A 26,142-nucleotide genomic window follows, 5' to 3' on the forward strand; every position below is an offset into this window, starting at 1 on the left:
TCCGTGGTGTGGAGTCTCACATGAGCACACTCTGGTCAAGGAGGCATTTCCTCCCCGAGCTGTCGCACTTGGTGCGGTTCCACTTCATCCCACACTAATTCTTTTGGCAAATGTGCTGATGCCGCAGACTGAAATTCTGTGGACGCAAAGTAAAGGGAGACCATGTCATCGTGGCTGGTGGGTGGACATGACATACACTTTCCCTTGTAGGGAATGACTGGGAGAAAACAAAAGGAAGAGTGCTGTCTGCCTGTGACTACAGGTGGATGAAGAAAGTACTTGAAGCCACTATGAAAGTCACAAACCAGGCTAGGACTAACCAATTCGTGGGGTGGGAAGAAGGTATCTGGATCCGACCTCCAGTCTCCCATCAAAGGGGTGTCATCTCACGAGCCAGCCTCTTGTGTTCTCCTCTTATGAAAGGGCAGATTATTTTCATTAGTTTCTAATTTATTTTTATGATTTGCTTAAATTGTTCATACTGTCTACAATAAAACCATTGAAAGATTTCTACATTTTTTTTTTGGTGGTATGTCACAACTAAATTTGTGGGGTGAAAATAGCTCATTTTTACCATCTGTAAGGGAAGCTTCACAGTCTAATTAGTCAAGTAATTAGTGTTTTTGACCGACACTTAGGAAGGAAGTGGTGAGGTTTCCTGCAATATATGTAAGTACATATTTTTCACATTAGAGATCAAAAGGCAGTTGACCATAAACCGTTACCCTGTAAGCCACATTTCTGAAACTTTTCATAAAAGCTCTTACACTCCAATTTGGCAGGCTTACAAATGCGATTACACCTTTACCATGATTGTCTCTTAGAATGGTTTTAATATCCTGTAAAGGTCGGATTTTAATGAATCTACAAATATCATATTCTAAAGCGTATGTGCTTGTGTGTTCTCTGATAAACCTAAAACCAGAGCCCCACCCACGTGGGAGGCAGTGTCAGCAAAGTGGTGGTGAGCAAGGAAGCCAGCAGCGCTGCGTGGATTGGGAGTCTGACCCCACCACTCGTGAGCTGTGCATCCTTCGCGGCTGAACTCAGCCTCTTTCTGCCACTGTCTCCTCATCTCCCACGTGGGGCTAATAGTCTTCTCCCCTCCTGGAGTCATTGTGAGGATGAAACGAGTTGTTATTTGTAAAGTGCTGGACCATGGTGAGGGCTCAATTTGGGACCCGTATGCTGTTGTTATCAATCAGGAGTCCTCCTTCATACAGTGGAGGGACTGGCACAGATCAGGAACTGGAAGATTTTGTTTGGTTTGTAAACTGAGCAATGCAGCCTTGTCCTCTGGGCTGTTATTTTGAAGACTGAGGCGCCTACAGTCCTGGTGGGAAAGAGTGCTGGGGTCCTTTTGTGAGGTTTGCATTGGGAAAGAGAAGCCAGGGTTTAAAGCCCGGGCTTGGCATCCCTAGGCTAGATGACATCTGCGTGTTCACCCTGGTTTGTAGTTGTCCTTCACAGAGCACACCTGCACACCACCAGCCCTCCTGCTCCCAGTCATGTACCTCTTCCTTAGTTCCACCTGGAGCTCATCTGACTTGACCCCAACTCCCTGTCCCCCTTAACGCAAGTGTCCTCTTCCCTCTTATTCCCGTCAAACCTTTGTAGTGATTGTGCAGACATTTGAGGTGCAGACCATGAAAGACAGTGCGGAACTGCCTAAGCTGTGCATGGGGAGTATCCCCGTCCTCAAGGGTGTAGCCCCACTTCAGCACTTGGGTTCCTGCACCGAGTCACCTGCCTATCTGATAGAGACACCCCATTCCTGGCAGGAGTGCCTGAACCCTATTCAACTTCCTCAAACCTGGCACAAAGCAACAAGAACCTTCTGAATCTGGGAAGACCCAGACAGGGCCAGAGTCAGAGCCAAGGATTACAGCCTTAGGGACAGGTAGCACAGGAGACTGGTATGGACAGTTCAGTCCCAGGCCATGGAGAACTTGGTCACCACTGTTGTGCAGTGTTGTCCTAGGGCCCAGGTTCTTGCCGAGGGCTAGAGGCCCTTGTCACGCTTCCAGGCAGTTTCTCTCCTGAAGAGAGCCTCAGCATGTGCAGGCTGGAGTTGCCTCCCCGGAGGCTAGAGAAAAAGAACTTTTCAAAAGTCCTCACTTAGGAGTGCACATTCAGGCAAGAGCCCTCATTTGTTTAGGGATAGTCTGGATTTGGCTAAACTGCTAATAGTCATATTTAAAATAAATGTTTTTAATGTTGATTATAGTCTTTCTATAATACAGATTGAATTATTTGTATACAAACTCATTAATGATGGACAGCTAAGGGCAGCTCTTCCCTTGTTTAGGTAGCAGAATGAAAGTACATATTTGTCTTGGAAAACGAGACCCCTTATCTACCTCAGTAGAACCTGGTATAAAACAGAGCAGCCTGAAAGACATGTATAACCACAAAGAGAAGTTCCCTGGGCAGTTTTTGAGGTTGGCTTCTATTACAGTATATCCTTTTACTTTAAATCTTAAAGATACATTGTGGGGCACACAGTAACAACATGACTTACTGCCCCCAGAATCCTAATTAATTGCAGATCAAACCATAGGCTTAAAGCCTTGTCACGATTATACAGAAAGAATACTGCTACTTTATATAATGCTTTAGAATGTATTTGCTTAAGTATTTAAGCAAATACTTAATTGAATGAACAAATCAGTGAATATAGGTACCTTCCATTTTACAGGTGACAGAATCTAAGAGAATGTATTTTTTAAAAGATTTTTATTGCTGGGATTTTAGGAACTGGGTTGAATATGGTTTTATATTGCTTAGTCATCTTCTAGAGCTGTACTGTCTTAAATGGTAGCCACTAGGCTCAAGTGGCTATTTAAATTTAAATTTATACTAAACTTTAAAATTCAGTTACCCAGTCCCATTAGCCATATTTCAAATGCCCAAAGGCACATGTACCTAGTAGCTACACTATCCACAGCACAGATGTAAAACATTTCCATTATTGCAGAATGTTCACTTAGACCGTACTGCCTAGGTGGAAAGATTGATGTCCTTATGAATCTATATTTCATCATCCTCACATGAATATGTACTTCAAATAATGAGGCTGTACCTGTGGTCTCTCACTAAAGTCTAAAACAGTGGTTCGCAAACTTCAGTGCACACGATAATTACCTGGAGAGCTTGCTAACACAGAAATTCCCGGGCCCTACCCCTGGAACTTCTGAATTCAGTGGGCTGGTATGGGGTCTGAGAATTTTTATTTCTAACAAGTTTCTAGTTGCTGCTGATGCCCCTGGTCCAGGGACCACAGGTTAAGAACCACCAGTTTGCAGAGATAGAACCAAAAAGAGCTCTAGCCATTAGCATATCTTGAAAATACCTAGAGATTAGGGCATGGGCAGATGGTACTATTTGAGATGTACTAATGATATCATTTATATTATTCACAGAGGGGATATCTCTCATCTGGGTTCTTGTCTTAGGGGACGTATATAGTTATAAAGAGCCCTTCTGAGAAAAAAATGGCCGAAAAGGCTTCCCTTCTTCTGTGGTATTGCCAAGCACTTAATCTTTGAGCCCCTAAAGATGGATCACTTTGGATAGCCACCTTTATAAACTGGTCCCCATAATCGCTTCATCATGCAAGTGTCAACCGGGGACCTACTGTTTGCCAGGCATTGAGAGACACAAACATCACTAAAATCCAATGAGTGTCCTCAGGAAATCATGTCTCAGGATCTTTGGGGAGAGGCAGGCAGGTAATCAAACGACTGAGTGATCTAAGAGCTTTAGCAGGGTATCTTCAGAGGGCTGTGGGCTCTCTTAACTTACCCCAAACTGGTCTCAGATGACTTTGGTGAAGAAAGACTACAGAATTAAGTCATGACCAGTTTACTTAAGGAGGAAGTATGCTTTCCAGGAAGAGGGAAGAGCCTGTACAAAGACTTACAGGCCTGAAAGCCAGTGCACAGTGGGGTGGGGCACGCGCAAGGATGAGCCACCTGCAGAGGAACTCATACTTCATTCCGTGGTGAGAAAGACCCACTGGAGCTTGAGGCAGCATAACAGCAGGGCCATACTTTTAGGATCATTTAACAGTGTGCTGCAGGTTCTCCAAGGTATTGGAAAGTCAGTAAATTGCAGAAGCCTGCCTTTATTGTCCTTCCAATCCTGTGTGCCTCCTCTCACCTCCTACTTCCTCTCCTCCACTTCCTTCTCTCCCTACCCTAGACCTGCCCCCTCCCACACTCTCTTTGCCCTACCTAGTTAATTTAACATTTTGCCTCTTAAGTAGTGAAATGTCAATCTGATCATCCTTTGAAGAAACAGCTTGTTACCACCAGTGACCCTCCAAGTGGGGAAATGGATGAAGGATACATGTTTGAAGGGAGGCAGGTTGTGCTGAACATACTCCCTTATGAGCCAGGACATCAAATACCCAGCACCAACCTTTAGTCACCCAGTCACCTTGACTGTGGATACTTTTGCAAAAGCCCTTCCTGGGGCTCAGTAGATGGTAGTCAAGATGGAGAGGAAGCAGCTGGGCCAAGATTTGAAATGGAAATCCTGCAACCTTATGTATTGAAGGCCCAACTAACCATCTAGTTTGGAGGAGAGATATTTACAGATTGGTAGATATAGAAAACACTGTGCATTCGAGGCCGCCCGTGGGTCACAGTGCTCCACCAAGCAAGGAAATGCAACGTGTCGGGAAGTACCTTTTCCCCTTTGTGGTGTCTGGATCATTTTGTGGTTTTTGTGGTGGCTACGAGGTCACATTAAGAATTCCAAGGGGCCTTGAGCCCCGAAGAGATTGTGATGCCTTCTCTCTTCCTGCAAAGACATAAAATATAAAATAACTCTAAGGATGTGCCATGGGATTCTGATTTATTTTTTTTTCCCCACAATACTTTGACTTTTTGAAATATCAGACAGTGTAAAAGAACTTCTAATTGTTCTAGATGCCCGGTGAGAGGTGTGGGTCCCACGCAGGTGTTTGACCTGCCTGCTTCGGGAATCCAGCATGGGGTGAGTGAGGTAAGATGGCGGGGTGAAGAAAATGACACAGATGAGCAGACGGCCGTTGTAAAAGCTAAGCAAACGTGAATTGTTCTTAATGTTTGCGATTTTATAACTGCACAATGAACTGTAAGCAGCTCAGCTTTTCTCCCCATCACAGTGCCAACAGCTTTCAGTCCAGTGCTTGCTACAGAGAGTGCTGTGCTGCAAAGCGCGGGTCTAGCCCAGAGAACACTCCTTGTGGTCATTCTGTGAGGGAAGTCAGGACTCTGCAGTCCCGCTGCTTCTGTGCACAGGAAATAACTTCATTTTACAAAGCCCTTCTGTCTATAAAGGTAATCATTACAATGGGATTTTACTTGTGTCCATTTTCCTCTGAGCCTCAGAGTTAGGCCTTTTCCTCTCACCTGCCTAATTATCTTGTCTTAATTATTTTTTAGTATTCTGCTAATGGCAGAAAACATTAAAAATGCTTCCTAGCTAAAATTCAGGAAAAGCAGAATGAGAGGGTTGCTTTCTGACCCCTGGTCTAGCCAGCTTGTTGTCACAGGAGCTGCAGTACTTGGTTTGATTCTGCACACAGGGAATGGCAATGACAGAAGTGACCTGCTGGAGCCCCAGTGAAGGAGTCCACTCTGAGGAGGTAGCGGAGGGAAGGGACCGCAGATAAGTGCCCAGCCGACATTCCAGCTGCAAGCAGGCCTGGAGCCACACGCATTAGGCCTCTCAGCAGTGTTTATCTCCAGAGACTATTAGTGTATCTCAGAGGCTTTGAGTTAAATCTCCTCCCCCTCCTTCTTGCCAAGGCCCCCTCTTTTCATCACTCCCATATCTTAGAAAGGTTCAGATTCTTTTTCCTGATTTTCCTAAATTTGAATAAATCCCATGTTTTGAGGGTGTATGGATTGGGCCTCCTTAATGACCATCTTGTAGAGTGGATTTGCAGTTGCCTGTGGCTTGTAATTCAAATGTGTGTTAAGCATTAATTATGTCACCCAACATTTAGTTACAAATGAGGACTTAGAAATGGGCTCTTATCAGGAAGTGACATTGGGCAGATGGATGGTTTTAGTAACAAAAAGAGAATGAGATTTTTTACCCTCAGCTGGTAAACTACAAAATGTTCAGTGCTGTTTCGCTTTATTTACCTCCCTTATTCCTGGATGAGAAAGTAGAGTCAGAGTGAATTTATTCACTCACTCATTCAACAAATATTTATGGAAGGCTTACTAAGTACCAGGTACTGTTTAACCCACGCACTGAACGATTTCCTTTATAATGCTGCCTCAATTTGAAACCAAGCTTGAAAACGAGTATCTGTGTCTGTGTTCACTTTGTATAAGATTTTACCATAACTAGCCTTAGCACTCTAGATTAAGTTATACTAGCCTTGGAGCTCCAGATTAAGCTAAATGATGTTTTTAAAGACAAAATAAGGAACATTTTCATGGGAATATTAGCAAACAAGCAATATTTAGAACACTATATTCTCTTGAAAGACCAAAAAAAAAAAGAGCTACAAAAAAACATGCTAGAAATTATGTTGCAAGCCCCCAGATTGGTGGTATAATTGGAGGCAAACTGGTACCAAGGGCACTGAGATCTTGTCAGTTGTGCTGTGTAATTGATCACAAGCTTTGAGGAGTCTGGGCCAGTGCCTTCCTGAATGAATGATAGATGACAGTGTGGTAGGCCAGCCTCTGGTAGACATGTATCTGGAGCAGAATGCACATGTAACTAGTATTCTTCAATGAATTAATATTTAAGTGATAAAGATGGAAAGACCTTCCAATATGAGCTAAGGGAGTGGGAAGCATTTGAATTTCAGAGAGGATTCACAGGTGCTTGAAATGTCCTTCCAAGGAAATGGCAAGAAGAGAAAAAGGGGAGCACTGTTTTCAGAGTCAGAGCTTTTTGCTTCCTTTACTCCCGTCTTTCTCTCTAAGTGAAACCTCCCCATGACTCTGCCTGGAGGGCGGCAGCACACAATGAGGTGAGGGAGAGGAGAGAATCCAGCGCCCTCCCGCCCACTGAGCCTCTCCATTATTCCTAAGCTACTAGCAAAGAATTCTTCAAGGGCAAGCAGTTATTGCCCACTCTATTTCCTATTTTCAGGGGACTTTTCATCTTCCCTTTTGTCGCCTGTGCAGTTGATAAACTGGCCCCACATCCTCTTCCCTTTATCTGCAGCACCATAGAAGTCTATTGCACTGTTGAGGCTGATCTGTTTCACAAGCTCCTTTGTGTTGCCCCTCAAAAGAAAGGCTTTGAAATCTGTGACCATGAAGCTCTGGGTTTGGCTTTGCTTCCCCAGCTAGCCCCCAGTCTACATAACCACATAACCCTGAAAGCACAAATAGAGCCGGTCATGGAGCAGACGCGCTACCGTGGGCCCCATCAGAGAGGAGCCTATTGTACTGGCGAGGGAAGACCTCCCAAACCCAGCACCAAGGTTCACTGGAGCTAGGGCTCTTTATCCTTTGCAAGGCCATGCGTGGATGGTGAGTGACAATGGGTTTGGGGGCTGGGGTGGGAAGGTGCCCACTGGGCAGTCAGAGAAAGCAAGCCGAAACTGATGAACTCCATTCCACAAGGAATTTCCTCACAGAGTCAGCTCCAGCTTGAGGATTTTTGTCTCCATTCCATTCAGATACCATTTAGCTGGAATTGCCTTAGTTTTGTCAGCAAAGTGATGGAGGTGTGCCGTGGACAAGAGCATTTCTGAACAATGGACAGAGGCGAAAATAATTGCGATTCTCCTCCAGTCTGTATGTCGTAGGATGTTTGATAGAAGTTTCAAGAGAATGTAAAAATACGTGCATTTTCAACGAGTCATCAGGAAGACATTAATGAGCCTTGCCCCACCTAATACAGCCCTCTAATCAGAGCCAGGTGCCACTGGATGAGGGTTCCCTCCAGCTGTTCTCACACACAGTACTGCACATGTGCCCTTCTCCATTTTCTGAGTAAGGAGAGAAGTAATGATGCCCTGCACACCTGGACATTCTGTGGAGTTGCCTTTGCAGTGGGATTTCAGCCCCATGTTCTCAGGAAGCTGCCGTGCTCTGGAGAACCATGTCTACAGATATGCCACCTAGATTTTCAGAATTTTCTATGTTCATAGACTAGCAAGTAATCGATTAACAGAAAAGAAGTGGACGTTTCTTTCAAATGTGATGAAACCAAATATGTACAGAGATTGTGCAGGGTTAGGCAGGAAAATGGGAAGATACGGTTAAAAGAAGTCAAAAACACATGGTTTTTGTGAATGGATTGAAACTCAGAGACCAATTTTAGATCTCGGTTTACAAATTCTTTCAGGAAGCCTTCCCTGACCTCTCAAGGCTGAATTAAGTGTTCTCCTGCCCTGCACTAAGTAACATTCACCATGGACTGTAATCCGTTTGTGTTGTCTTTCTCCCTGGCCAGACACCAGCAGAGGACTTTGAAAACAGACTGTCCTATATCTAGGGGCACACAGTCCAGATTTGTTGTCATAGATGACAGACCCAATAAAAATGGACTGCTTTAGGAGCTTGAGGCAGAGGAGATGAGTGGAATACTTATCTTGAAGGAAGGTGAGGTCTTTGAATTAGTCCACTGAGTGCTTTATGTTTACTCCACAAGGAAGGTGGGTTCCACCACAGCCCCGGCACTAATTCAAGTCTTCCTGTTCTAGTTCACCTTATCTTGATGAAGAGAGCAATTAGTTTTCATCTTTTATAGGAGGAGAGGCAGTTGAAGCATATCAAGTAAAGCTGTGTGTGGGTGGTGGTTTTCTGATTACAATCCATTAAGGCTAGGCTGTGATTTCCAAACCTCCTTCATTTGTGACATGAGCCAAACCCACACCCAATTTCCTCTTACAGAAAACAGCATGCTACTCTCAGGAAAATGATTTCTTTAATTATGTTTATTTTAAGCAGAAGCATTACTGAAAAAGTGTATTGAGCAAAACAAAATACTTCGGTTGACACACACAAGAAAAGGAGGGCTTTTGAGAAAGACAAGGAAAATCCCACATTTGGAGCTGGTGTTTTAGCCATTTTCCAGCTGAGGTTGCTCCTTCTGAGCCATTTCTAGAGCAAAGCAGACACTGAGCTCTGAATGATCCAATCCCTCTCCCCATTTCTAAGTTATCACTGATGTTGTTTTTCTTGAAAGACACTTCCCCCTGTGCTTGTGGCTGTCATAACTGCAAACTCTTTGAATCTGAGACAGCTTGTGATCTGGGGCTGGGCTTCTCTGTACATCGTGTTCAAAGTCTCAGCATGACCCTGCGCCCCGAGACTCTAACAACGCTTCCTCTTACCAGTCACTTTATTTTCCATCAAAATATAAAGAAGTCTACTTGCATCACCCTGTTTACTCCGTCAGTTGCACCTGAGCATTCCAGCCTTTCCTCTGTCCTTTTGAATTCCCTAGCAGTACTCACTGCCAAGTGAATGCCATCTGGTTGATGGTTTTGTTGTTAAAACAGATCTCTCTTTTTTTTTTAAGGTACTAGAAAATGCTTCTGTAATTTTTTTCTTTCAGCAAGCCTTCCTCTACCCACAGCATCCAACAGTCCATTGATGTGGGAATGTCACTAATTTGAGTCTCTGTGTGGCAACAACTTTCTTTTTTTTTTAAGAATTGGTGTCTTGCTCTGTCACCCAGGCTGGAGTACAGTGGTGCAGTCATAGTTCACTGCAGCCTAGAACTCCCAGGCTCAAGCAATCCTCCCTCTTCAGACTCCCAAGTAGGTCAGACTATAGGCATGTGGCCCCTTGCCTAATTTTTTTTTAGAGATGGGGTCTTGCTATGTTGCCCCAGATAACCAATCACATTCTAACAGAAGGTGCTAATATCTTGTGCCAGTAGTGCTGAATATCATCAGGCAAATTAATCTTTCTCATCTATAAGATGATGATAGTGATACCTATAGGTGGGGTTGTTGTAAAGATTAGAAAGCATATGTGTAACTGCCTGGCACATGACAGCCACAGGCATTTCAACTGAGATGTCTATTATGTACCTCAAAGTTAAAATAGTCAAAAATAAAACTGGTCGTGTCTCTACCATGAGCACACTCACCAGTGTCTGTCCTAGGGTTCCCCACCTGAATAACCCCCCTCTCCCATCCCCTCTGTCTCTCGACCCCCAGCCTGTTCTCCTCCTGCCCTGGGGGAAGACCCCACTCCTTGTCTTGATTTCCAGATGCCTTCCCAGCCCCTTCTTGTAACTCTCCTTTCCTCATTCCAGCCTGCATGCTGTCCCAGAGGCCTACTGGGGCCTTTCCCAGCATCTGATAGAGTTCTGCTTGCCATTAGTTGAGTCATGGCTTAAATATCACCTATGGAAAGGGTTCCCTCAGTCTCGAGTCACCCCCATTGCATTACCCTTTTTTGAGTCTAGTCTCAAAATAGCGATCAGCACTGTTACTTATGTTTATGTCCATCTCCCTCTAGACTTTAAGCAGGACTTTGTCTTGATTGCCACTGCCTTTCTAGCACCCGGAATTGTGCCTATGTGTGAGACACCTGTCAACTGTTTACCAGGTTAATGGATTCAATAAATAGTAGCTGCTCCTATTATCAGCGTTAAAATTAAATTATATATATATATATATATATCTTAGTTCATGCAAACACACTCAACTATATATACATATGTGTGTGTGTGTATATATATATATATAAAATTTAAGGTTAAAAATGAATTTGGGGGATTTGACAGTAACCCTACTGAAATAGGGACCCTAAAATCAGGTCTTTGTTATATTTCCTCCCATACTGGAAGACTGAAAAGGGGTTGACTGACTTATGGAAGCCACAGAAAACTATTCATGGATATAAAAGGAAGCCCTCATCCCTCTTAAATCATCTGTACCCACACAGATTCCACTTGGTAAGCTACAACTGCCCTGCCTGATAAACGTAACTCAGAAATGATTAAGTTTCTCTCCAGAACAATGTGCATTAAAAATCCTCCTCCTTTCTTTTAGATGACTTGCAAAGCCTGCCCCTAGTGTCACTCTGCATTCTCCGCTGTTGAGGAATACAGATCAGAGATTAAAGGAGGAGCTGGTTCCTTCTCATGCTCATTGGCATTTGCACAAACAGGGGCCCCTCAGTGGCTTATAGCCTCAGACTTATTTTCTGAAGTATTCTGCATTATGTAAAGTGCTCTGTCTCCTGGTGAGTTCTGCCTAGCAATAGCCCCCAGCTCCCTTTTTCTGAACATTCCCACAGACCAGAGGCTTAAAAGATCCTCATTACCTGAAATAGGACTGTGGTTACAAATCCTCAACCTCTTCTCCCCCGGGCAGGATGGTGCTTTCCAGGGTAGATGACACAGTGGGTTGGTGAATTCTCAGTTCTCTGCCAGGGACCCCATGGAGAAGGCGGTTTCAAAGGAGGGGAAGGAGAAGGTAGACAGAATCCTACAGTTTGCCTGACTGGTTCCCAAGCCAGTGTTGGGAAACAGTGATCTTGGGGATAACTTAGAGTAAATCCACATTTTTTCACATTGGCTCCCATGATGAGTTTGGGCGCACTTTACTACAATATTATTACTTACTTTCTATGTTCTAATGCCTGGAGATTCATAGGTAAGTGAACCTACCCTAAGAAGTTCACCTCAGGTAGGAAATGCAGACATATAAATGTCTGCCTGGATTACTCAGGAAAAGACGCTCACAGTTGCTTATCACAGACCATACCCACACTCTGGCTGCCAGACCCTCTTTGTGACTTTCCCCTTAGATATCCCAAAGGCATCTCAGACTGAACACACCCAAGGTCGCACTTGCGCCCTCCTCTCCTCTTCTTCCCTGCTTGTCTCAATGAGTGGCATCTCCATGGGCCCATAAGCCCAGGGCTTGCTGTTGATGCCTCCTCCCTGTCTCCTCCCCTCCTTACTTACCCTGCACACACATCCTGTCCCTTTGCCTCCCAAACTCCTTCCAAATGCATCTTCTTGGCATCTCTACTGTCACCATCCTGATCCTAAATACTGTCATCCTTCATCCCCTCACTCCTCATCTCCTGATTGGTCCTTCCATACCTGCTTTAGGCCCCTCCAGTGTGTCCTTCACAAATAGGATCACTTAGCACTGGTGCCCCTCCCCTTACCCCCCACACACATAGGTGCACACACTCACACACGCAGGCACACATGCTCAGCGTTCATATACATTAAGATCCTTCCGTGGCTTTCTGTTGCTTTTAGAATAGCAAAGTCAAGGCCGAGTGCAGTGACTCATGCCTGTAATCTCTGTACTTTGAGAGGCTGAGGCAGGAGGATTGCTTGGAGCCAGGAGTTCAAGGCCAGCCTGGGCAACATGGTGAGACCCCATCTCTACAAAAAATTGTTTTAAAAAGTTTTCTGAGTTTGGTGGCGTGCACCTATCGTGCCAGCTATTCAGGAGGCTGAGATAGGAGGATGACCTGAGCCCAAGAGATTGAGGCTGCAGTGAGCTGAGACCATGCCACTGCACTCCAGCCAACCTTGTCCTGAAGAGCTTTCCCTGTCATTCTCAGCACTCCAGCCAAGCCACACCACCTTCCTTTTCTTCATCATGCAGTAAACTTGACTTTTTTAACATATATAGTTCTGTGACTCCTAACACGTGTTAATCTTTTTTTTTTACACCACCCACACCTCAAACCTTCCAACCCCAAGGCCTCTATGAATACTGTCCCCTCCACTAGCCCTGACTTGACAAGGTCACCACTCTCTGCAGCTCAGCTCAGACATTCCTTCCTCAGAGAAGCCTCCTCTGGTCCCCCAGACTCAGTCAGCTCCTGTTGTGTGTCTTCACTGCACCATGCTCTTTTCCTCACTGCATTTGGAGTGGTGACTTTAGAGTGACTAGTGTGGCTCTTGATGTCCACCTCCTTGACCGAAGGGTCTGCTCAGTGCAGGCAGGAGCACGTGTGGATTGTTGCTCGCCATGGTATCCCCAGCACCTAGCATGGTGCTTACCTCATAGTCGGCGCCCAGGGAGCATTTTTGGCGTGAGTACTCAATCACCTGCACAGGAATAGCCAACCCTTGCCTTCCAGCCCCCACCTTGCTGCCTGTCCTTAAGTGGCTTTGTGCATGTCATAGAAGGACCCTGGCCTAAAAATCAAGCAGCCTTGTTTTGAATTGCCTTTCCACCTCTTTTTGGAGAACTTGACATTGTCTGATTTTTTTTTTCAATGAAGATTATGAATCTATCTCAAAATCCAATGGTCAGGATTAAATGGGGCAAACTATGAGAGTAGGGTCTGTCATGTAATAGGAGCTCAGCGAACAGCAGCCTTCATTCCACCCAGGTGGGTGCTGGGGAGACTGTTCCAGAGAAAGGGGCAAAATGGTGCTCAGGGTAGTATGTCCTTGTTGAAAACTTACAAAGCCATGGACAAGTTATCATTGTACTCTGGGACCGTTTTGCCTTTATGACTCATTTTATTGAGCACATGTGGTTTTCACAACTCCTGCTTGTGCCATTGTGCCAGGCTCTGGGGGATGGTGAGAGGAATGTGGCAGGCATATGCCCTGGAAGCCCTGGTGAAACAGGTAAACAGATCAGAGCCAGGGTGTGACAAACCTGCCTGCAGGTACATCCAGCTCTGTCAGTGCTGAGCCGGGAGCGCTAACAGCCCTGGGAAGGGAGCCAGGGTTCATGGAACAGGCAGAGCTGACTCGCAGCATCCTCCAGGTTACAGCACTGCTTCCACCTGCCTGAAGCCACATACCCGGGTCCCAGTGGGCGGAAATGGAGCTCAGCGCTCTAGCACAGAGGTTGCACCCAGAGGTAGTACCGAAGTAGATACTGAATTCCCTACAAGTGTTTGCCCATGTGTAGGGGCTTCTTTCCTCCCCACAATGTGGGAGGCATGAGGGGCACCAGGTGGGCAGGAGCCACCGATGCTAAGGGTTCTGCAGCGCAGGCAGCCCCCCCTGTGAAGCAGGGTCTGAGCCAGACCCCACAGCCGCCTGCCCCCAGGCACACAGGCACCCCCAGGTGAGAAAGGAGGCATCTTAGCTCATCGGCTGCCCCACCAGCCTGATGTAGGCACCCGTCTCCCAGCCACCCTGTGATGTAGGCAGGCAGCACGATGAGAGCACAGGGTGGCAGAGCTTCTGAGGTGCCAGGCAGGCTGTCCCAGGAGAGGAAACCATTCTTTGGAAATCTCTGGTGATGACTGCCTTTGTCTCCCTCTCCTGCCCTGACCCCAACACAGGTGCATTTCTCCTGGGAGGAATCCTCTACTCCTGGCAGTTTCCTCATTTCAACGCCCTCAGCTGGGGCCTCCGTGAAGACTACTCCCGGGGCGGCTACTGCATGATGTCTGTCACCCATCCGGGCCTGTGCCGGCGCGTGGCGCTGCGCCACTGCCTGGCCCTGATCGTGCTGTCCGCAGCAGCCCCTGTCCTGGACATCACCACGTGGACCTTCCCCTTCGTGGCCCTTCCCATCAACGCATACATCTCCTACCTCGGCTTCCGCTTCTACGTGGACGCAGACCGCAGGAGCTCGCGGAAACTGTTCTTCTGCAGCCTGTGGCACCTGCCGCTGCTGCTGCTGCTCATGCTCACCTGCAAGCGGCGGCGCGGGGACGGGGACGCGGCGCCCCCTCCCAGCTGAACGCATGGGGAAGCCCACCACTCCTTTCCCTCTGCTGCCAGGCGAGCATGTTGTGGTAATTCTGGATCACAAGAAGAGAAAATGCTGGGTTTAGAATAAGATTATAAACGAATTTGGTGCTCAGTGATCATTTGACGGTTTTTTTTAAGAATAATACTCAAAATGTTCCCCAAATAAGAAATGCATCAGCTCAGTCAGTGAACACAAAAAAAGGAGTATTTTTCCCTTTGAGGGTCTTTATATATAATCTCTCCTCCATCCCCACCCTCCATTCTGTTTCTTCTTCCTCACATGGGTATACACATACACAGCTTCCTCCTTACCCCCACACCACACACACACACTCCACCTGCCCAGCGGAGTGGCACTTTGTGGGCAGACAGCGTGAACCTCATGATCTGCTTTCTGTAGTTGTGTGAGCTCAGGTTCCTCAAGGGCCTCGTGGCACCCCCTTCCTGGTGACTGAGCCAGGGCCTGCATTTTTTATTTTCCCCACCCCACACATTCTCAGCCATAGTCCTTCTAACAATGCCAATAGCTAGGACCCGGCTGCTGTGCACTGGGACTGGGGATTCCACACGCTTACCTAGGGAGTCTCAAGCTGGACTGCCAGCCCCTGTCTTCCCTTCACCCCCATTGTGTATGAGCATTTCAGAACTCCAAGGAGTCACAGGCATCTTTATAGTTCACATTAACATACACTATTGGAAGTATTTCCTTCTAAAAGGGTAGCCCTGGACTTAATACCAACCGGATACCTCTGGTCCCCACCCCATTACTGTACCTCTGTAGCCACTACTGTGGGTCGCCGCTGCTCTGCTACACAGCACAGTTTTTTCAAGGCTGTATTGAGAAGGGAAGTTAGGAATAAGGGTGTGCTGGGCTAACCAGGCCACAGAGCTCACATTCCTGTCCCTTGGGTGAAAAATACATGTCCATCCTGATATCTCCTGAATTCAGAAGTTAGCCTCCACATGTGCAATGGCTTTAAGAGCCAGAAGACGGGTTCTGGAAATTTTGCAAGTTATCCTGTGGTCAGGTGTGGCCTCAGGTACCAAACACAGTTACCTGTAGCTCTTTGGTCCTTTGTACTCCCACGGGTCTGCAGAGTCCCATCTGCCCAAAGGTCTTGAAGCTTGACAGGATGTTTTCATTACTCAGTCTCCCAGGGCACTGCTGGTCTGTAGGGATTCATTGGTCGGAGTGGGAGAGTTGGACAGCATTTAAACAGAGTTCTCTCAAAAATGTCTCAAGGGATTGTAGGTAGATAACATACATCACTGATTCCACTTATCTGAAATCTTCCCTCTTGGCTGCCCCCAGGTTGTTTACTGTGGAGAACAATGCATAGGAATGTCCGGAAAAAGCCTCTACAACTTGTTACAGCCTTCACGCTTGTACAATTCATGGATTCTCTTTTTCTTCCACAATAAAACGGTATACAAGAACAGGAGTGCGTGTGGCGTCATTGGAAGTAATCATCCTGTGCCGAGTTCACACAGTTCCTGGTAGAGCTGACAACACTTGATCACGCCTTCAAGAGCTGGCAGAGGGCGTGTGGGGAGGTTGGTTTTGTTCTGTAAATTTACAAATTGTAGTTGTGTATATTTATGAGGTAAAAAAGTGATGTTATGATTTATGAAGACAATTGGAATAATGAAATCAAGCTGATGAATGTATTGATTACCTCAGACAATTATTTTTGTGGTAAGAACATTTTTAATATACTCAGTAATTTTGAAATTATAATACATTATTTACTGCATTCATACAGCGTGTGATGTATGTCAAAGGGAGGAGACATAATCGTCCTAAACTGACTTTGTACCCTTTCACCATCTTGTCCCCATTCCGTTCAACTCCTGGCCTCTCTAACCACCATTCTATTGTCTTCTTCAAGTCTGATTATTCTGGATTCCACATATAAGTGCGAACATGCAATATTTATCTTTCTGTGCCTTATTAAGTTGAGAACTTTCACCTTTTCACTTAAGAGCAGCACTTTCTGGCTTCTCTGACATCTGTGGATTGCCAACATCACTACTCTTGCACTGTGAAGCCATGATTAAGCAAAATAAAGGTTACTGAGCACAAGCTCTGCAATGCCACCACAGTCGGATTTGATAACTGAGTTGGCTGCTAAGTGACTCATGGGTGGGACGGTATCCAGCATGGATCTGCTGGACAAAGAGAGAATTCAGGTCCCAAGCAGGTGATGCTAGATTGCATCACACTACTAAGTACAACACACAATCTAAAACTTATGAAATGTTTATTTCTGTAATTTTCTATTTACTATTTTTGGACCTTGGTTGACCATGGGTAACTGAAACTGGAAAGAGAAACCACGGATAAGGGAGAACTGCTGTACCTATCTGCCTGCCTGGAGAAATGAGAGCAATATACCTGCTTCTTGTTTGTTGGAAACCCAAACATAATTGACCTGCTGGACAGATTACACTTTTTAGCATCTTTTGGCCACTATTTCCTAACTGCAAGATGTGAAGATACGCTCTGGATCAAAGAGGCTCTTGTTCACTTACTAATTCAGAGTCCATCACTCAGTGGCTGGACTCCGCCATGCACGTCACAGAGCATCTGAGAGTCAAGGTATCCACCAGCGTGGAATAACTCTGTGCTTGCATTCTGATCATGCCTCATGCCTCACACTTCAGCTTGCATGACGCCACCAACTTGAGCCCTCTGAAAATCCCGTCTGACCACTGCTCACCTCCTATGCCACCACCAGGTTGGTTGAACCACCCGTCTATCTGAGACACATGCCTGCAAGACATGCCTACAATTTATTTTCCTCTTTGCCCCAGCCTTGTCTGTTTTTCACAGGGCAGCCAGCATGATCCCTCTAAGCTACAGGCAGATCCTGCTATTCCCATTCTGCACCCTGTAATTGCTTCCCTACTTGGTCCCATGCCATCTGGTCCCATGCCATCTGGTCCTGCTCCTCTCTCTGGTCTTGGAAATACCTTCTTGCCACACCTACTGTCCTGCCTACAGATCTCCATGCTTTTCCTCAATACTCAAGCACACCCGCTGTGGTGTATTCATATTGATAACTCCTGTTCCCTCTGCGTGGGGTCCTCTCATTTCATTGAGATGACACCTCCTTAGAGAGGCCTTTTTTGGCCACCTGACCAAATAGCACTCCTGTCCCCACCCCCAGTGCTTATTACCTCCTTGCTGTGCTTTGCTTTTTTTTTTTTTTTTTTTTTTTTTTTTTTTTTTTTTTGAGATGGAGTCTCATTCTATTGCCCAGGCTGGAGTGCAATGGTGCGATCTTGGCTTACTTCAACCTTCGCCTCCTGGGTTGAAGCGATTCTCCTGCCTCAGCCTTCCGAGTAGCTGGGATTACAGGCACCATCTTGCCCGGGTAATTTTGTATTTTAGTAGAGATGGGGTTTCACCGTGTTGGTCAGGCTGGTCTCGAACTCCTGACCTCAGTTAACACTACTTCATGTTCTATGTCTATTTACATATCTCATTATTTAATGACTGTCTTCCCTGGAATATAAGTTCCGTGAAGACAAGGACTGTATCTTTGCATCACTTTATCTCCAGCTTCTAGAACAATGCTTAGCACAGAGTAGGTGCTCAATAAATGCCTTTTCCTGAACATATAAAAGAATAACCCCATCTGGGTTGTATGAGGTCCCTGTGGTCAGAGGGAAATGGCCTGTTAGCCTGGGATAAAGAAAGAATGGATTTGGAAAGGTATTGAAGACATGTGGTTCCATGAGAAAAGATGGCTTCCACATAGTCCTTATCTGGCTGGTGCAATCACTCTTCCCACTCTTGACTTCAGGACTCTGTCCCCAGGCTGCATCAACCAGAATGCACTCCACTGCCTCCAGGCCACCACCCCACAGCTTCTACTTGTTTCTGGAATTGCCTTTTCTAACTTCAAACTTCCACCCCACCCTGCCACGGCCATTCCTGACATATTCATTTCCCATAGCACCTATTAATATGTGACATACACATTTCACTTACTTGTTACTGACTACCGACCACCACCCCTGAACTGTAAACTCAGTAGGGCAGAAATGTCTGTTTCTCACTGCTGTGTCCACAGGCACCTAGAACAGAAGACAATCCATAAGTGATCATGTGATGGGTGCTTCATCAGTGATGAAAGGAATGAACGAGTACCTTTTATGGCATGGTGGGAGGTGGAGGTGGTGGGAGCACTTGAAGGTGGAGGAGATTGGTACATGCCTGCCCCTTGTGACTGAATCTGGAACAGGTGCACCCTTCTGCCTGCTTTGTTAAGAAAACTGCCAAAGTTGAACCAAGGCAAGTGACTATTTCTTCCTAGTTTGACTCACTCATCAATTTTCATCATTTTCTGTATCTTCAGGGGTACCTTGACTTAACTACTGAAGGGGTGGCCTGCCCCTCCACACCTGTGGGTGTTTCTCGTTAGGTGGAATGAGAGACTTGAGAAAAGAAATGAGACAGAGACTAGGTATAGAGAAAGAAAAAGTGGGCCCAGGGGACCAGTGCTCAGCATACAGAGGACCCTCAGTATTTATTGATCATTATCTTTACCATCAAAGAAAAAGGGAAGTGGCAGGATAATAGGATCATAGTAGGGAGAAGGTCAGCAGTAAGACATGAATAAATATCTCTGTGACATGAATAAGTTTAAGGGAAAGTGCTGTGCCTTGATATGCATGTGCAAACATCTCCATAAACCTTTTTAGTGCATAAAGAGCAGCATTGCCGCTGGCCCATCCCACCTTCAGCCCTAAGGCGGTTTTCTCCTTTCTCAGTAAACAGAACATACAATCGGGTTTTACACCGAGATGTTCCATTGCCCAGGGACGGGCAGGAGACAGATGCTTTTCTCTATCTCAAGTGCCGAGAGGCCTTCTTTCCTCTTACACTAGTCCTCCTGAGCACAGACCCTTCACGGATGTCAGGCTGGGGGTCGATCAGGTCTTTCCCTTCCCACGAGGCCATATTTCAGACCATCACATGGGGAGAAACCTTGGACAATACCTAGCTTTCCTAGGCAGAGGTCCCTGCAACCTTTGGCAGTGTACGTGTCCCTGGGTACTTGAGATTAAGAGAATGGTGATGACTTTTCACAAACATACTGCCTTCAGGCACTTGTTTAACAAAGCACACCCTGCACAGCCCAAAATCCGTTAAACCTTGAGTCACCACAGCACATGTCTCTTGCAAGGACAAGGTTGGGGTAGGGTCACAGATTAACAGCATCTCAAATACAGAACAAAATGGAGTCTCTTATGTCTACTTCTTTCTATATAGACACAGTAACAGTCTGATCTCTCTTTCTTTTCCCCACAACTACTTAGTAACAAAGAGTTTTCAGCCCAGTAAATTAAGTTGGATTCTTGACCAATATTTTTACTTTTTAAATGCATTCGCAGAGAATCTAGTGTCTGTCTCCATCTTCATCCCTCATCATCTGCCACTAAAGGCTTTGCTTTAACTCACTTCCACCAGATAGGCGCTCAGGCGTCACCTCCTGAACACCAGCGTCATGCATCCAGGTCACCGTAAATGAGGGAACCCCTCCAGGTTTATAAATTGGGAACCTACCTGTGAAGTAGAAGCCAAGACAATGAGGACTCCCAGATGCAGAGAAGGTCAAGAGGGCAGGTGGACCCCATTCAGGGAAAGAGGGTGCGGTTCCAGGGTCGTGAGAAAAGCCTGTCTTTCCTGACCAGCCGGCAGCCAGGGGGCGCTGCAGGCTGGGGCGCTATGAAGCTGCTGTTGGCTGAGGGCACCCCACTCAACAAAACGGGGCCAGAGCTGGAGATTCAGGAGAGGGCGGGGCGAGGACCGCACAGGGCACAGTGGGCGAGGCAAAGCAAAGTTCTTGGTTGAGTAACCCCACTCCGCCCCATCCCAAACGTCCAAAGAGAGGCAAGGTGACCGAGACAATCTGAAGATGCGCCAGACACACCAAACAAGGTCCTCAGCCCTCCCCAGCTTCAACAAACACAGAAAGCAAGAAGCCAGGAACCAAAACAGAGACCCACGGAGAGGACAGCCACCTTCCGCCCACCAGCCAGCTATCCTGTGCCCACTGAGCACGAGGTTGTGAGTGAGGCCTCGTGTCAGGGAGTGAGATGCACCCGAATATTCCCAGCCCCCAGGAGCACACTCCGGAGGTTTCCCAGAGAGGCAATGCAGCCATGAGGTGAGAGTAAAAGGAGCCTTCCCCTCCCTCCCACCCCAACCCCGTTCCTAACCTAGAATCCTCCAACCTTGCCTGTGCCACTCTCAGGACCCGCCACCTGACTTACGGCTGCCTTGTTGCAGCCTGGCTGGGGGCTTCTCAACATCCGCTTCTCCATGATCCTGACTCTTGTGTCCCTTGATCTGGCTCTCAGGGTCCTTCCTTCCGGGCTCCATCTCTGTAACAGGGCTGGTCTGGCCATAGGCCCTGACTCTAAGGGGACTTGAGCCAAACCGAGCACTCAGCCCAGCCCGTGGCTTTTTTTCTATGGGATATTCTAGCGTCTAGGCATCACCGCAGTTGTGTTTCTGTGTCTCAAAGGAAATAGTTCAGCATAAGTGATTGGTCATTAGGCCAAACACTAGTAGGGGGAGTGGGGAGGAGAGAAGGCACTTCAAGCAGAGAGCAGGGTGAGCAAAGGCCCAGGGTGAAGGGGCATCGAGTGTTTGGGGAGCGTTCACAGTTCTGCATGGCTGGAGTGTAGGGGCCAAGAGGAGCTGGAGGATGAGGTTAAAGAGAGAAGTGGAGGGACCAGATCTGGCCAACTTTATGTTTGCCCAACTAAGTCGTCTAGACTTTACCCTAAGGGCAATAGGGAACTATTGAAGAGTAAAGCTAGAAAGTAGCATGATCGTGTTTGTGCTTTAGAAAGAAAATCCAGGCCACAGAGCAGAAGGTGGATGGGAAGAACTGGGAAGACCAGGGGAGCAATAATGGGTCTGAATCTGGGCAGATGAGGGAGAGGGAGAGCAGAGGAAACTCTGCAGGGTTGATTGGGGTGAGAGAAGATCCTGGGATATTCCCGGGGTCCCAGCTTGAGGACAAGGTGGTGCCTTCTCTCAAGGGGAGTACCCCTTGCATTTCTCATGTCCCCTTTTCTCCCTTTGCCTGTGGTCACCAGTATCTCAATTGCTGGTCTCAGCTCTAGTGGAAGACCCAGGCTGCCTCAGCCTGGCCCCTACCCCCTCACGCTCACATAATCCTGCCTCCCCCGACACTGCAGACTCCAGGCCACCCAAGCCTCTGCCTGGAATCTCCCCACTGCCTGGCACTTGGGAAATAGCTTCCCTGGCCAGTCCCAGCTGCAGTCTCCTGCTGTGGTGTGGTGTGCTGAACGACCAACTCATTGAACACAAGGTGCGTTGCCTTTGCTCTAACAGAATGGCCCCACCGTTCCCCTCAGTCAACTGCCTCTGCCTGGAAGATGCTCAAAGCAGGAACTCCTCCAATTTTTCTCTCCATCCAAGTCTCCCCAACCTGAATAACCCACCAACCTATTCAGTCAGAGGGTCTGAATTCATTTGACAAAAAGGAAGAATGGGATTGCTTGCCTTAAAACCGACCCAAACAATGGCTGATGTCCAGACCCCTCACACAGCCATTTAGTCACCTCAAAAATAGAAATGATCTCCCCAGAACCAGACAAGCAGAAAAAACTCTTCCCTACTAAGCCCGTTGTCTATTTGTAGACAGCCATTCCCATAGGGCTGCGTCCTGGTGAGCTGACCATTAACCAACCTTCCTGTATCCATCTGGACACATAATTGCAAGTGACAGGAATTCCAACTAAAACGGAATTGATCAAAAATAGGAGTGTGTTGGTTCATATAGTTGGAAGTTGAGAAGCACACTGGCTTCCGGCAAGACTTGCTCCTGGCCACAGCTCTTGGGAAGCTCTCTCCCTTTAAGACACTGAGACCCCTTAAACAATTATTCATTCCTTTATTTCTCTATATTTAGCTACCTTGGGCCAGGTACTATTTCAGGTACTGGGAATGCAGCAGTGAACAGAAGAGTCAAAAATCCCTGCCCTCGTGCCTATAATATATCTCTAGAAAAAAATGCAAAAAACCTAGTAACTGGGGTTGCCTCTGGGGTGAGGAACTGTCAGGCTGGGAAAAGCTTGTTACTCAAACCCAGTAAGAAAGAGGAAGTCTTGGAATTGAGATGCAGGTCCTAATTGATCTGATTCAGGGTTGGTGCCCATTTTTGATTCACTAAGCCTGGCTCAAGTCAATCAGAGGCTGCGTGTAGAACACAGTCTTCCCTTCCCATGACTAAAGGTTTGGGAAATGTGGTAGGAAGAGGGCAGAGGAAGGGGAAATTCCTTCCAGTTTGGTCATCAGAGACTTTGGGGTTAGGAGCTCTAAGGGAGTGGGCCCCAGGGCCTTGGAGAGGGATGCCAGTCAAGGCTGGGCCCAGCTCCTCTGCAGACCCTCAGACTCTCCCACCCACAGCCAAGAGGCAAGGCTGTCCCGAACATTTTACACCTGTGGTCTCAGTTTATTGTAAGGAAAGACCACATTTATATGTAGTCCCAGATTAAGGTCAGCCTATTACAAGGCCATTAACACGAAGACAACCCAGGACATTTTACTACCTGCTCTTTAAACCAAATCCACCCTACCGCCTGGGATTTCCCAAGCCAGCGCCACGTTCAGGGAAGACAGAGCCACAGTCAGGGCTAAGGCCAGATCCCGTCAAAAGCACCTGAATCAGCACCTTTAAACTTCAGCAGCTTTCTTCTCGAAATAAAATGTTGCTTGGAAGCCACTTTCACTTTCTTAGGAAACCCTTAAGGAAAACCCTTCGGGGTTGAAGAGCCAGAAATGAGCTAGCAATGTTTATTTTTCACAGTAGCCCCATTCTCTGAATGTATGTGGGGAGTGGAAAGTGAGGCCACTAAATTCTCCTTGGCCCCAGCCCTGCTGGGGGAACAGCTCATGCCCAGATACTTCAGGCAAGAGGAGAGCATCTGCCTCAAGCAAGGCTGCTGCTGCCCGGGAAGTGGTCCTCTTCCCCAGAATTGTCCCTGCTCCCTCATCTAGAAAGGGACACTTGGCATTCTCCATGAGGCATTTTCATGCTAATGTGTTTAGTCAAAAAGAGGAGCCCAAACAGATGTGGACCATTTGGCAGGGATGTAGTTCATTTGTTAGCAAGTGCAAAAGGCTCGTTGGCAGGATATTAAATATTACCTTGGCTATTCACAAACACTTCATATTTCAAGAATGGAAGGGAGGCGAGGGCTGCATCCAATAAATCAGCCTTTGTCAAAGAGGCAGAAAGAGGCAAACATTTGATAAATCTATGTCATTGTGCTCAGAGATCAAAGGCCCTAACATATGTATTTGTGCAACTGGCATTCCAGCAGACAACTATAACAAACCAAGGTCGGGACAGCTGGAGAAAAAGAATTAGCCAGTTCTAATTCGTAATTAGCCGGGCCTCGGGAGAGGTGAGCGGGTGTCCTGGCTGAGCTTTCAGAGGGGCAGAGGAAAGAGACGGGGCAGGAAAGGGGCTCCTTCCAGGCCCTGGGTTGTGCCGATGGCGCCATCTGGTCTCTGAACCTGCTCCAACATGAAGGCCACTTCGAGACGAACTTAATTAGTGACAGCCTCACAGTCCCCAATGTCAAAAGACAAAATGCATTGGGTGTTGGGCACAGCTGGAAACCAGAGTAGTCAACATGGTTTGTGGAAGATCCCAGGCTGGCCCAGGACCTACTCGGTCTCTGCTGCCCCTCGCACTGGTCTGACTTTTTCCTATTCTCCCATGGCCTCCTCCTTTCTCTCTCCTGCCTTCACTCTGCTTTCTCTGCAGCCTGTGCTGTGGATATATCCATGGTTCGAAGTTGGAACCACCTTAGTGGTTCTTAGTGTCTCTGGAAAGACCTCGACAGCCCCATCCACCAGCTCCTGTCACCGTGCCTGACGTGTCCACCAGCGCAGGCTGTGCTTCAGCATGACCTTGCCCTCTGCAGGCAGCCTCTGGTGAAGGGCTCTTGTGCTGTTGGGCAGAGCGGTCCCTACGGTTTCAACAGGATGGCTCAGTTCACTGAGAACCAAGAGTCAGGTGATACCTGGAACCGGGCGGGTGGGAAAGACTCAGTTGCAATCCAAGCAGACTCTTCACAGTGGGTGGGTACCAGGGGTGAGCTGGGCTTCTTTGTTTCAAAGAAAAGGCCATGTGCTCTCTCCTTACCTGGCTCCCACTCCAGCTGCCCCCAGCTCCGTACCCACCCCTCAGCCTGCTCCTGACGTCTTGCTGCTTCATTGGGTCATGCTCACTTGGCAAAGTCCTCAACCGCCGGGGAGAGCCGACTTTGCCTACTCACACCTGCGCTTGACCAGCTGCTGGCATCAGGGAAACATGGACCAGCCTCATGGCCACTCAGGGCCCAGCCCTTGATGCCCCAGGACCTCAGCCCTCTCACATCTTACCTCCCACACACTCTTCTCTGCTCAGACCCTGCCCCTCCTCCCCATCCCTGGCTCTCTGTTCCCACAGTGATCTGTCCCTGCTCCTGTCTGAAGCCGGTGCCTCTCCTTGTGCGTTTAATTTCATCTCCTCGGCCGGGTACGGTGGCTCAAGCCTGTAATCCCAGCACTTTGGGAGGCCGAGACGGGCGGATCGCGAGGTCAGGAGATCGAGACCATCCTGGCTAACCCGGTGAAACCCCGTCTCTACTAAAAAATACAAAAAAAATCTAGCCGGGCGACGTGGCGGGCTCCTGTAGTCCCAGCTACTCGGGAGGCTGAGGCAGGAGAATGGCGTAAACCCGGGAGACGGAGCTTGCAGTGAGCTGAGATCCGGCCACTGCACTCCAGCCTGGGCGACAGAGTGAGACTCCGTCTCAAAAAAAAAAAAAAAAAAAAAAAAATTTCATCTCCTCATCCACTCAGACATTGCTCCAGAACCCTCCTCTTCCCTCTCCTACAAAGCCAGTTTCTTATTTTCTATTGGATCTTTCTCACAAACTTAAAAAATGCTATTTTGCCCATTTTAAGAGAAAACAAGACAAACAGACACCCTCTTGATTCCTCTTCCCCCGCTGGCCACCACCTCATTTCTTTGCTCATGTCTGCAGCAGAATTTGCAAGGATTGTCTACACTTGCTGTGTTCAGTTACCCTCTGTGTCAGCCTGCTCATATGTTTGCTGCCATAACAAAATACCATTGATTGGATGACCTAAGCCACAGAAATGTGTTTTCTCACAGTTCCAGAGGCTTTTCAGAAAAGATCCTTCTGGATTTTCAGCAAATCTCACTAACTATATCTTCGGAGTATATCCAGTACCCACAACCACTCTTGGAAGTCCAAGATCAAGCTTTGGACCTATTCACTTTCTGCCAAGAGCCCACCTCCTGGCTTACAGACAATTAAGGCACGCTGTCCTCCCTGGCCTTTCCTCCGAGCATGCTCCTGGAGTGAGCCAGAGCAAGCCCTCTTTCTTTTGTTTTTTGATATAGGGGCTCACTCTATTGCCCAGGCAGGAGTGCAGTGGCACAATCACAGCTC

At 47.3% G+C, this 26,142-nt stretch overlaps 1 protein-coding gene and 2 long non-coding RNA genes across 5 annotated transcripts in view; 1 reads left to right on the forward strand and 2 right to left on the reverse strand.

Moving 5' to 3' along the window:
• On the reverse strand, nucleotides 1–14,549 carry LOC108542395 (uncharacterized). The gene is made up of 3 exons (XR_001889265.1): nucleotides 14,462–14,549; nucleotides 4,692–4,806; nucleotides 1–136 (listed from the first exon to the last, which is right to left on the reverse strand). It is a non-coding gene; the product is annotated as an uncharacterized LOC108542395 (long non-coding RNA).
• COX10 (cytochrome c oxidase assembly factor heme A:farnesyltransferase COX10) overlaps nucleotides 1–16,670 on the forward strand; it is a 145,269-nt gene extending 128,599 nt beyond the window's left edge. Inside the window, exons 7-8 of one of the 3 annotated variants that reach the window (XR_001889263.1) lie at nucleotides 14,208–14,666; nucleotides 15,935–16,670. Coding sequence is in view for 2 of the 3 variants with exons in the window: in XM_017892391.1 (XP_017747880.1) it covers nucleotides 14,208–14,611 (404 nt within the window). In the remaining variant the exon portion in view is untranslated. Of the gene's footprint in view, nucleotides 1–14,207 lie in introns of all 3 variants that reach the window. The other 2 variants (XM_017892391.1, XM_017892390.1) reach the window with 2 other exon arrangements.
• The window catches only part of LOC108542394 (uncharacterized), a 19,655-nt gene continuing 8,143 nt past the window's right edge, over nucleotides 14,631–26,142 (reverse strand). The window contains exons 2-4 of the long non-coding RNA XR_001889264.1: nucleotides 18,779–18,886; nucleotides 18,620–18,705; nucleotides 14,631–16,188 (exon numbers count right to left, since the gene is read on the reverse strand). This is a non-coding gene — a long non-coding RNA (uncharacterized LOC108542394). The remainder of the gene's footprint in view (nucleotides 16,189–18,619; nucleotides 18,706–18,778; nucleotides 18,887–26,142) is intronic.

Source organism: Rhinopithecus bieti, unplaced genomic scaffold, assembly GCF_001698545.2.
Source record: "Rhinopithecus bieti isolate Rb0 unplaced genomic scaffold, ASM169854v2 scaffold_20098, whole genome shotgun sequence".
Taxonomy (NCBI): domain Eukaryota; kingdom Metazoa; phylum Chordata; class Mammalia; order Primates; family Cercopithecidae; genus Rhinopithecus; species Rhinopithecus bieti.